The following is a 13,303-nucleotide window of genomic DNA, read 5'->3' on the forward strand; positions in this document are numbered from 1 at the left end:
ATAGCAGTAGAAGCCAGTTTTCATGTCAGCATGGCTGGTAGTAAAGAATAATAAATAAAACCATAATTTTGAACTATAGAATCAAATAATCATACATCTGTAAGGGATGTTACAGATCTTATAGGTAGGTGGTTTTCTAATCTGTTTTTGAAATGGTAAAACGAACTCTGTTTTTCAAATGAAAAGTTATAAACTCCAGTTACGAATAAGTTTTGAGCTCTGATTGAGGTTGGGAAAAGAGGAGTGAGATAGATTGGGAGAGAATGAGAAGGAGAGATATACATAGTGTTAAACATTTCTTTAGAGCAAACTATACAAAATTTGTCTAAATGAAATCTTTAGTTATATTCAACTAGGAGCCTTCATATCACTAGGCTTTTAAAAAGTGTATATATTTCATGAGTGAATTTATTTCTCTATAAAACTAAATTTTTTTTAAACACTAGTTTGTATTTGTATTGTCTTAAGAAATATATGGATGCACTTACAAGCTTCATGTTCCTTTTTCTTTAGGAGACTGAACTATCCAATCTCAAAAATGAACTTTGGTCTGCTAAGAAAAAACTTGAAATAGAAAGAAAAGAAAAAGTAGGTTTTGTGGCATTATAGATAAAGTAACTAATTTTAAGTTTTAGGTGTAACTTAAGTTTTTATAAACATGTCATTAGAAAATAATAGGATAAATTTGAGTAAGGATTAAAAATATAATTTTCCCCATTAGCTTTTTTTTCAGAAGTATTGAGCATATTCCCTTGTTTAAATATTAAAGACATATTAATATAAGTATACTTTAAGAGTAGGAGAGCTTTCAGATATAAATAGTTGAGAAATATTATTTCATATAAATGCTTATGTATTTGGATGTGTTTTTTAGCTAGTGATCATGTTTCAGAAAAAAAATGCCTTATATTTGTATAGTGTTTTGGAATTTACAAAGTGAATTGACTCGCACTTTAAAATAACAAATACTTTTTTTTCTTTCTATATGGCAGCTCACTGTGCTGAGTATACTACTTATATATAATTTACTCCTTATAACAGTTCTATAAACAATACTTATTATTATCTCCATTTTTATAGAGGTTAGCTTATTTATTCAGGATCACATAATAAAAAAAAGAATGTCTTAGAATTCAAATCTAGGTTTATTTTGCATGATTCCAAATCCTGCTCCCTAATCACTCTGCAACATGCCTAGGTAACACGCAATTTCAATTTCAAACCTCTGTGCATTTGTTCACTTTGTTTCCTGCATTTAATTTCTTTCTTCCTTTCTCCACCTATGGAAAACTTCACATATCTTTTATCTTGCAAAGGTGAACTGACTGTATATAAGTATTCTCATAGTATTTTTCTCTTATATTAAAATAGTTATGTCACTCTGTGCCCCATTATATTTCACGTTCCTCAAGGGCTGGGGTTATGTCTATTTATCTTTGTCTTTCCTTTATTTGAGCATACTGCTTTGAAAATTTTCTATTTTCGACAAATGTTTGTCAAAGAGATGACTAAGTGGCTTTCACTTCACCTGCGATTGTAGCATACATATTTACCTTTATCCTACTGTTTTAGTAAAAGAGGAATAATACTTCCTTGTATTAAACCACTCCTAATGTTCTTTCTTCCAGGTTCTTTTCCAATTTTATTAAGATATAATTGACAGCACTGTATAAGTTAAAGGTGTACAGCATGATTTGACTTACATACATTGTAAAATGATAACCACAATAAGTTTAGTTAACATCCATCATCTCATATATATTAAGAAAAAGAAAGACAAAGAAAAAAAAGGTTTCTTCCTTGTGATGAGAAGTCTTAGGATTTACTCTCTTAACAACTTGCAAATGTACCATACAGTAGTGTTAATGATAGTCATCATGTTATACATTACATCCCTAGTACTTGTCTTATAACTGGATGTTTGTGCCTTTTGACCACCTTCATCCAGTTCCCCATCTCCCCAAACCCTGCATCTTGTAACCATAAATCGAATCCCCTTCTCTGTGAATTTAGTTGTTTTTTTTTGTTTTTAAGATTCCACATGTAAGTGATATCATATAGTATTTGTCTTTCGCTGTCTATTTCAGTTAGCATAATGCTCTCAAGGTCTATCCATGTTGTTACAAATGAAAGGATTTCCTTCTTTTTACGCCTGAATAATACTCCATTGTATATATATATATACTGCACTTTCTCTATCCATTCTTCGTCTGTGGACACTCAGGTTGTTTCCATGTATTGGATGTTGTGAATAATGCTACATGGGGGTGCAGTTATCTCTTTAACATAGTAATTTCATTTCCTTTGGATGTAGTCTCAGAAGTAGAATTGCTGACTTGTATGGTAGTTCTATTTTTAATTTTTTTTTTTTTTTTTTTTTTTTTTTTTTTTTTTTGTGGTATGCGGGCCTCTCACTGTTGTGGCCTCTCCCATTGCGGGGCACAGGCTCCGGATGCGCAGGCTCAGCGGCCACGGCTCACGGGCCCAGCCGCTCCGCGGCATGTGGGATCTTCCCGGACCGGGGCACGAACCCGTATCCCCTGCATCGGCAGGCGGATTCTCAACCACTGCGCCACCAGGGAAGCCCTATTTTTAATTTTTTGAAGAATCTTTATACTGTTTTCTGTAGGGGCTGAACCAATTTACATTCCCATCTGTAGTGCACAAGGGTTCTTTTTTTCCTCTGCCTCCATGCCAGCATTTATCTCTTGTTTTATTTGATGATAGCCATTCCAACAAACATGAGGTAATATATCTTGTAGTACTTCTGATTTGCAGTTCCCTGATGATTAGTGATGTTGAATACCTTTTCGATTACTTGTTGGCCATTTATATATATTCTTTGGAAAAATGTCTACTCAGGTCCTTTGCCAATTTTTAAATTGGATTGTTTGACTTTTTGCTGTTGAATTGTATGAGTTCTTTATGTTTTTGACATTAACCCTTTATCACATATATGGTTTGCAAATATTTGGCAGTGTTTTGCATAGTTGGGGAAGCTAGGTGCTTACTTTCATGGTCTCACTTTTCCCCATGGGAAAAATTGCTGACTTAACAGGTTCTCTCTGGGAACTGTGCTGTACTGTCTTGGGAGAGGGGGTGATGTGGCTAAAATGAAACCATTCTTCTTATCTTCTTCAGTGTGTTCAATCTGTGATTTTTTTTTTCTCTAATGGTGTGCTGGAAGTTCTCTTTTGGACTCCAGAACTTCCACAGAGGTATTCTCATCTATGGATGATTGTCAAAATCTGTGTTCTTGATGGAGAGGATGGTAAAAATGCCTATTCTGCCATTTTGCTGAAATCACTCTCCACTTTTTCCTAATGTAAGCATTTAGTACTATAAATTTCTCTCTCAGTACTGTTTTGGCTGTGTCCTGTATGTTTGGATATGTTGTGTTTTTGTGTTCATTCAGTTCTTATAATTTTATTTTTCTTTGAAACTTCTTCTTTGACCCATTGATTATTTAGAAGTTTGTTTTCAAATTTTCATGTGTTCAAAGATTTTTCCTGTTGTCTCTCTGTTACTGATTTCTAGTTTGATTCCATTATGGTCAGAGAATACAGTCTTTATGATTTCTGTATTTGTCTGCAAGATACTATAACAAAAATACCATAGATTAAATGGCTTAAACAACAAGTATTATTTCTCACAGTTCTGGAGGCTGTAAGTCTGAGATCAGAGTGCCAGCATGGTAAAGTTCTGGTCAGGGCCCATTTCCTGGCTTGAAGACAGTTACTTTCTTGCTATGTCCTCACATGGCTGAAAGAGAACGCTGGTTTCTTCTTTATAAGGGTACCAGTCCCATCGTGAGGGCTTCACCTCTATGACCTCATCCAAACCCAATTAATTCTCAAAGGCCCCACCTCCAAACACCATTCCACACTGGATGTTAAGGCCTTGATATATGAATTTTGGGGGGATACAAACATTTAGTCCATAGCAATTTTATTCTTTTAAATTTGTTGAGGTTCGCTTTATGGCCCAGAATATGGTCTGTCTTGGTGAATGATCTATAGGTGCTTGAAACAAATGTATGTTATTATGCTATTGTTGGTGAAGTGTACTATAAATGTCAATTAAACCTAATTAGTTGGTTGTGTTGTTCAGGTTTTATATATTTTTGCTGGCTTTCTGCTTAGTAATTCTATCAGTAGCTGAAAGAGGGGTGTTAAAGTCCCCAATTTTGTCTGTTTTCCTGCTCAGCTCTGAATGTTTTTAAAAACAGTTTCACTGACATATAATTTATGTACTATATAATCATCCATTTAAAGTGTACAATTCAGTGGTTTTTAAATATATTGACAGTTGTGCAACCATCACTGCTATGTAGTTTTAGAATATATGTATCAACCCCCGAGCAGCAATTATACCTGCCCCTTGGCTCCCATCAACAAATTCATTAGCTCTAGTCAATCAATGATCTACTTTCTGTTTCTAAGATTTACTTCTTCTGGATATTTCACTTAAATGAAATCATATACATATGGTCTCATTTCACTGAGCATAATTTCTTCAAGGTCCAGCCATGTCCTATCATATGTCAGTACTTCATTCCTTTTTATTGCTGAATAATATTTTGTTATATGGGTATACTGTTTTATTTATCCATTTATCAATTGATGGAAATTTGGGTTGTTTCCATTTTGACTATTATGAATAATGCTGTTAAGAATATTTGTGTACAAGTTTTATGAGGATATATGTTTTCATTTCTCTTGATTATATATGTAGGAGTAGAATTGCTGGGTAATATGGTATCTCTATGTTTCATATTTTAAGATACTGCCCAACTGTTCTCTAAACCAACTGTACCATTTTGGATTCCCACTAGCAGTGCATGAAGGTCTCAATTTTTCCACAACCTCACCAATACTTGTTGTTGTCTTTTTTTGATATAATCATCCAGGTGGGTGTGGCATGGTATATCATTGTTGTTTTGATTTGTATTTCTTTAATGCCTAATGATGTTGATCATCTTTTCACATGCTATTGGCCATTTGTGTATCTTTTTTGGACAAATATCTATTCAGATACTTTGCCTATTTTAAATTTAGGTTACTTATTTTTTAATATTGAGTTTTAAGAGTTCTTTATATATTCTAGATACAAGTCCCTTATTTGATATAAGATTTTTAAACATTTTCTCCCATTCTTTGAATTGTCTTTTCAGTTTCTTGATGATATCATTTGTAGCACGGAGTCTTTAATTTTGATGAAATTCAATTTCAATTCTTGGGAGAAATCCTACTTTGTCATGACATATAATCTTCTTTGTATTCTGCTAGATTTGGTTTGCTAGTGTTTTGTTGAGGAATTTTTAAAGATTGGTCTGTAGTTTTTTTTTTTTTTTGGCGGTACGTGGGCCTCCCACTGCTGTGGCCTCTCCCATTGCGGAGCACAGGCTCCGGATGGGCAGGCTCAGGAGCCATGGCCCACGGGCCCAGCTGCTCTGAGGCATGTGGGATCCTCCCAGACTGGGGCACGAACCTGTGTCCCCTGCATCGGCAAGTGGACCCCCAACCACTGCACCACCAGGGAAGCCCTGTAGTTTTTTTGTGATGATTTTTTCCTTAGGCTTCACATCTTTTAACCAACTCAGGCTGAAGCCCTGGAGCCCATGTGTCTATCCAACAGGATAAGCTATGGTTATTCATTTTTGCCACTTTTCCAATCTCTCTTCCAAGCTGTATTTCCTCACTCACCAAATTTTATGAGGGAAAAGATAAGAATATCATGATTTGGTATACCTCACTTACAAGATGATGAGAGGTGGACCCAGGGATAAGGACAAAATTCATGTGGTTTTTCAATGAATCTCATATTTTTTATGTTTTCTGCTCCTTCAGGGGAATCTTTTCTTCTTTTTTACATTTTGTCTTTTGACTTTATTTCTAATATGTTCTATTTATTGGCAAGGATTATTAATTCTATATGGGTATGGTTGTTATGCTTTTTTGTCCAGACTAGAGAGACCAAAATGATAAGATTTAGTCATTTTTCATGCATTTCCTAGGCTTCTTTTTCTTGGACTGCCTACTTATCCCCTCAGATATTAATGACAATTCTTCTCGTTATTATATGTGTTCACTTTCACCAATACCATGTAAGTAGTGATTAGGTTAGGAGACATATTGAGTCAAATCAGCACAGCTGTACCTGTATCTTTCATGCTGAACTTTCAGTAGAATCATTATGGCCTGATATGGTATGTTTCTGTTGAATTCATTTTTGCCAGTTCTTGACTACTTACCTTTCCTCCCTCCCTTTATACTTTTTTTTTTAGTGTAGGGAGAGGAAGATTTTATAATCTGCCTTCACTCTTCCACCTTTACCAAACAGTTTGATCTACTGTATCATTTTTTTTGACATCTACTTTAACTTTGTTATATATTTTTTCTGTTTGAAAAATCATGAGCTGAAAGAAGGAGTTAAGTGTTTATTACTGTTATATTTCTCTTCTTTGTGAGTTCTCAACCAATTTTGCTTTACATGTTTTGATGAATACTATTCATTGTGTAAAAGTTTATACTAATTAATTGCTCCTTGGAAACTGTATCTTTCATCTTTGTCCTTTTTGCTTTGAAGCAAGCTTTGCCTGATATTTATGTTGTGATCCTACCTTTCTTTTTAGACTTGTTTGTCTTATATGTTTTTGTCCATTTCTTATTATTCCTGATGGAGTCTCTAATCTGAGAGTCTCTTTTTCTTTAGTAGCTTATTTTTCCCGATAGTATTTATTGATATGATACATATTTTTAAATTATTCTTGCATTTCTGGAATGAACTCCATTTGGTCATGAAGTATTTTTAATGTGATGCTGGATTCTGTTTGCTAATATTTTTACTTAGTACCTTCATATTGATATTCATAAGATAGAATGGTTGTAGTTTTATTTTTTAAAATCATGGTAAAAATATGTATCATTAAATTTACCATCCATTTTAACACTTTTTAAGTGTATACAGTTTAATAGTTTTTTTTTGTGTGTGTGTGTGATACGCGCGCCTCTCACCATTGTGGCCTCTCCCGTTGTGGGGCACAGGCTCCAGACGCACAGGCCCAGCAGCCATGGCTCACGGGCTTATCCGCTCCGTCACATGTGGGATCCTCCCAGACCGGGGCACGAACCCGTGTCCCCTGCATCGGCAGGCAGACTCACAACCAGTGCGCCACCAGGGAAGCCCCAGTTTAATAGTTTTAAGCATATACATATTGTTGTACAGTAGATCTCTAGAACTTTTTAATCTTGCAAAACTGAAAGTCTAAATCCATTAAACACTAATTCCCCTTCCAACCACCTTTTTTCTGGTTCTATGATTTTAACTACCTTAGATACTTCATATGAATAGAACCATGCAGTATTTGTCTTCCTGTAACTGGATTATTTCAATTAGCATAATGTCTTCAAGATTCATCCATTTGTAGCATGTGACAGAATTTCCTTTTTTAAGGCTGCCTAATATTCCATTGCATGTATATACCACAGGGATGAATATCCATTCATCTGTGATGGACATTTGGGTTGCTTCCACCTCTTGGCTATTGTGATTAATGTTGTAATTAATGAACATGAGTGTGCAAATGTCTCTTGGAGATCCTGCTCTGAATTCTTTTGGATATATACCCAAAAGTGGGATTCCTGGCTCATATAGTAATTCTATTATTAATTTTTGAAGAACCACCATACAGTCTTCTGTAGTAACTGTACCATTTTACATTTCCACCAATAGTGTGCAAGGGTTCCGATTTCTCTGCATCCTTGCCAACACTTATTTTCTATTATTTTGATAGTGTTCATCCTCCTAAGGAGTGTGAGTGATAGCTCATTGTAGTTTTGATTTGCATTTCTCTTATAATTAGTGATGTTGGGCATCTTTTCATACGCTTGTTGGCCATTTGTATATCCTCTTTGGAGAATTGTCTATTCATGTCCTTTGCCCATTTAAAAATTATTTGGGTTTTTTTTTGGTTGAGTTGTGTGAGTTCCTTACATATTCTGAATATTAACCCTTATCAATATGATATATATTTTAATCATGCCTTTGTCATTTTATTTTACATTACATATTAATTTTTTTAAATTGTCTTTTTCTCTAAATTGTATGTGTGTGTATTTTTGGTTGATTTGGGAGGTGTATATAGTTTTTAAAATTATTTTACTCATTACCTTTATATTTTTAAACAATATAACACTTTCTCCTACTGTCTATTCTTTTGCATATACAATATTTATGTTTTATTATTTTACATTATCAGGATCAATAAAAACACATATTCTGTTCTGTAATCACAATTCCATTATTTAAGTTGAGCTCATGTTTTGTATGAAACTTTTTCTTAGTTTTCAATTTTGATCCTAGTCAATATGCCAATTCCGATTTTGACCTATTTTACATACCAGTTGGTATGAAGAAATTGTTACCGAATGACAGTCTTAGCTTCCACTTAAAATAGGTTGGCTTTGTGAGACTGTACTAAATCACCTTTCCTATATCTTTCATCTCTTGATGGTGCCTTAATCTATGCCTAGTAAGATGTGGTATTTTGTATATTTGTTTACATTCTTGATATGGAAAGAAAATTTTAAAGTCTTCCAATTGGTCCTTCCAAATATAAAAATCTCTCACTCTGTAGTCAGAACCAACATGGGGATTTTGCCACTTATTAAGTTTATCTATTCAGTTGTATACTCAGGATCTAAAGAAATGACCACAGTATAGGTTTATGGTTCCATGGGCTCACCATGAGGTGGACTTGGATTAAGTGCTATTTATCACCTGACCCCAGTACACCCGCGCTCAAACTAGTTAAAAAATAATAACATTATGGGTTACAAGAATTGGTGTTAGCTAATGGTCAATGTCCAATTACCTATAAGTCTTAGTATTTCTCTCAGTGCGCGTGGTAGTAGGAAGGATTCAGTATGAATTTGTGATATTATTGCAAAATCCTTCCACAATAGTACCAGGCTTTTGTTTAATTTAGAGAATTCTAGGTTTGTAAATTTATTCAGGTCTGAAATTTGGGCACAGGGCTATCATATTCTACTCCTGTGCCTCAAGTCAATCCTCTCTTTGCCAGACCATATTATAGGCATTTTTTAGTTACTCAGATTAAATAGGTACCTTAGTGGACTGCCCATCACTTTGGTCTTAGGGAACTCATGATTAATTAGACACTACCAAAGATACACCTTTGTATATGAGCTAATTCACACATTGAAAACCCATGTTGTATTAGAACAGACTGTACTAAGATCTCCAGAGTAGCAAAAGTCAGAGTTGTAGAGAAAGTGCAGTTTTGGGAGGTGCTTTCTCCCTTCCGTCCTCTAGAAGCCAAGCTATGTATTCTGAGAATCAGTGTAATTTAGCTAGTTTAGAAGGTATACTTTATCCTAGAAGACAGCATTTCATCCCCATAGAGTAGACCCCAGTTGTGATAACTGAAGATCAACTATTGGTAGTTGATAGGATACATAATAAGAGCAGTGACTACTGTTACATCAGCTTATTGCCAGCTTCTTTCATGGTGAAGTGTGTTCTCTGGTTAGGAGAAGCACTTTAGGAGAGATACCATGGTGTACACAGACATTCAGTGAGTGCAGGTATTGGCATAGGCATCATGGGCAGGCAAGGTGAGTTTGCCTAAAGTTGTGCTTATTGAAACTTTTTCTTCTCTGAGACCTTTAAGGCTCCTTGGAGCTGTAACCATTCTGTTTTCCAGATGACTGTCGTATTCAAGGCATTGCACATATTCTTTTCTCTAGGCCAGGGTTAATTTTTCTTTTTTTCCCACTGAATACACATGCCCTAATCTCCAGCAAAATGTATTTTTTTCTGGAGTACTAGAGAAATGATGTATTATTTTGTAAGTATTTTGTACTTTTTTGTACTTTCTTTTTCTCTCTCATACCAGTTTATCTCAAGTTGAAAATTGATTATTCAGTGTCCAACTGAATTGCTTTTCTCCATACACAGAGAAAAAGGGAATTCTGCCTCTAAAGGCTCACAATATTTTGGATCTCTTTGCAGCTCTAGTTACTTGTATATAACCTTACTTTATAAGCTGACCCATCCACTTCATTTTACAAATGAGAAAGCTGAGATTCACCGTTTTAAAGGACTTACGAGTCCACAGATAACTGCTGGAGACATCAGAATTTTTTAAAAAGATAATCAAAATCAAATAACATACCTTTGTAGAAAGGAACTAATTTGTTTTTCTTTTTTCTTTTCATTATTTTATAAGATTTAGACGGCAGTATTCTTTGTTAATACTTCTTAGGGAAGATTTGATAATAGGAACATTAATTTTTTATAATAGTAATGACTACATTGTATGTACTTGATATTCATTTTTAATAGGCAAACCTCAAAAGAGAGGCAAAAGAAAACACAGTTACTCTCAAAGAAAGAAAAGACAAGGTAAGAGTTTCATATAACTCTCATAGATTTCTTTATAACCATTTCACTTTCTAACATCTACTTAGTAAATATTTTTTTGTTCATAAATGGGAAAATAACATCAAAAATATATCACACAGAAGATGTGGTGCATATATATGATGGAATATTACTCAGCCGTTAAAAAGAACAAAATAATGCCATTTGCTGGAACATGGATGGACATAGAGATTATCATGCTAAGTGAAGTTAAGTCAGACAGAGAAAGACAAATATCATATGATATTGCTTATATGTGGAATCTACAAATGAACTTATATACAAAACAGAAATAGAGTTACAGATGTAGAAAATAAACTTATGGTTACCAGGGGGTAAGGGTGGGGGAGGGATAAATTGGAAGATTGGGATTGACATATATCCACTACTATATAAAAATACATAACTAATAAGGACCTATGTTATAGCACAGAGAACTCTATTCAATACTCTTTAATGGCCTATATGGGAAAATAATCTAAAAAAGACTGGATATATGTATATGTATAACAGATTCACTTTGCTGTACCCCTGAAACTAATACAACATTGTAAATCAACTATACCCCAATAAAAATTTAAAAAATATATATATCACACAATTTCATTTCCAAAATTGTTTCTTTCTATTTATTAATTCAAAAGCATTAGCTAAAACATTTCAAAGCATTTGTCATTTGGAAATTTAGAGATTTTATTCTTTTATAGTTTTTATTATAGCATTAAATTAGTTAGGTACTTCTGTGTTTCTTGAGAAATTTCCAACATTGGGGGAAAATATTTCAATTAAAAATTCTAAAGCTCATGTTTAGATTGTGTTTAATTTTGAGGTTTGAGAGGGCTAAATAAATGACATCTTGCTCTCTTAAGTCTAAGCCAACTGAGAAAGGCAGTGAAAATCAACATAATATCTTTATTATTGACAAATAATATTGGACAGTGTGGCTTATATTTGAAGGCAACAGGATTTCTTAATCCTGAAATCCTAAATTAAACAAGTTTATCTACTCTATCACAGGTAGAGCTAGACTGGGACAAGTGTACCTACTTGAATGGCCTGCTCTTGTAAAATGTATGGCATAGAGTAGAATGTGTGCTTCTTCTGGTACCCAAGAGGAGGAATAAGGAAGGGGCTGAACTATATGTCCCCCGTTACTCCTTCCGTATTCAACAATCCCATTAAGTCATTGCTCTTTCCCTAAGGAAGCAGAGAGAAGTTAGGAATGTTCCCTGTACATAGAAGGAAGCATCAGGTATGAGAAAGGGAGGTTATATTCACTTCTAATCCAGTTGGTAATATAGAATTATCACAGAAGAGTTTTATTGCAAATTTTAGTTAAAATGATTAAATATTCCTTATACACAGTGATGTAGTCTCCTAAGTCCCCACAGAAGTTGCTTTAACTATAAACTGAAAGTAACAGAGTATATTGTTTGTCTTGTTTGTTTGTATATTGTTTGTATATGTTTGTCTAACATAAGAGTATGTTGTTTGTCTATACCAAACAACAATGTTCAGTTTTTTGGTATAGACAGTGCTATAATTTTGTTACATTTGGGTTCAAAGAGAAGAAAAAAAGAAATATTGTACCTGTGGGTGAATATTAGGTACTTCATATGTCCGGACACTGTGATAGACATTTGAAAACATTATATTTGGAGAAATTATTGTCATATTAAAATTAGCCAGGGGCTTCCCAGGTGGCGCAGTGGTTGAGAGTCCGCCTGCCGATGCAGGGGACACGGGTTCGTGCCCCGGTCCGGGAAGATCCCACATGCCACGGAGCGGCTGGGCCCGTGAGCCATGGCTGCTGAGCCTGCGCGTCCGGAGTCTGTGCTCCGCAACGGGAGAGGCCACAACAGTGAGAGGCCCGCGTACCGCAAAAAAAAAAAAAAAAAAAAAAAGAAAAAGAAAAAAATTAGCTAGGAGGGTTAGATATAGTCTAAGCGAAGTATCTGATGGAGATAATAAATTGTTTAAACTCCAATATTTATTTCTAAATATAGAATGTGTTCATATTATGAAAGTATATATCACATATTCATATAGAGTTGTTTTGATTCATGTATAATTCCAGTAATATATGTCTATTATTTATATATGTTATCAAGTAGATTAGTTAATTCCCTATATTTTTTCTGGGAGTCTAGATATATATATTGCAAATAATGAGAAAATGATAAAAGAAATGAAAAGATTTAAATAGGCTTTTGTGTGCTATGCTTTATTCCAACAATATTGAAGTATCACAAGCCTTATATATAATAATCATTAGGTTTATCAAACATTTCTGAGGTTGGGAATGTTACTTCTTCATGCTTCAGTTTTATCACCTAGGGATAATAATAGTACCTTTTTCCTAAAGTTGTTATGAAGATTAAATGAGATTATTATTTAATGCTTTGTGAAGCATTTAAAATAGTGCTTGACACATAGGAAATGCCGAATAAATGTTTGTTTAACAAGAACAACAGAGAAAATCATGAATGTTCTGTATATATGCATCATTGGAAATGTAATATTCAGAAAAGAATGTAACTTGTAGGAAAGTATATACATTTTCATGATGTATTACAAAGAGGGTTATTTCAGTGGTCTAGAATGCTGGTGCATTTTCTTTTAGGCTACCAGGGAAATGTTAGATTCCAAGATATGACCACAAGGTGGTGTAGTTGCCATTCTCAGTCCTTTTGGGTAGGAAAAATTTGTCCATCAAAGCAGTTACATTTTGGAGATTTTGAGGATGACTCCTGATGAGTCCAGAGAGCAGAAGAAAATTTGCTTTCATCAAAATTGTGTTATCAACTATGATACAGAAATATTTATGGACAAGGATATAGAAATGCAACTCTGTGGA

At 34.2% G+C, this 13,303-nt stretch overlaps 1 protein-coding gene across 2 annotated transcripts in view; it reads left to right on the plus strand.

Annotated features, from left to right (window-relative positions):
• Nucleotides 1-13,303, plus strand: part of SYCP1 (synaptonemal complex protein 1) — a 161,623-nt gene that overhangs the window by 132,342 nt on the left and 15,978 nt on the right. Inside the window, exons 26-27 of one of the 2 annotated variants that reach the window (XM_059037095.1) lie at nt 514-588; nt 10,369-10,428. In XM_059037095.1, the coding sequence (XP_058893078.1) occupies nt 514-588; nt 10,369-10,428 (135 nt within the window). The remainder of the gene's footprint in view (nt 1-513; nt 589-10,368; nt 10,429-13,303) is intronic. The other variant, XM_059037102.1, reaches the window with a different exon arrangement.

This window comes from Kogia breviceps, chromosome 1, assembly GCF_026419965.1.
Source record: "Kogia breviceps isolate mKogBre1 chromosome 1, mKogBre1 haplotype 1, whole genome shotgun sequence".
NCBI classification, from domain to species: domain Eukaryota; kingdom Metazoa; phylum Chordata; class Mammalia; order Artiodactyla; family Physeteridae; genus Kogia; species Kogia breviceps.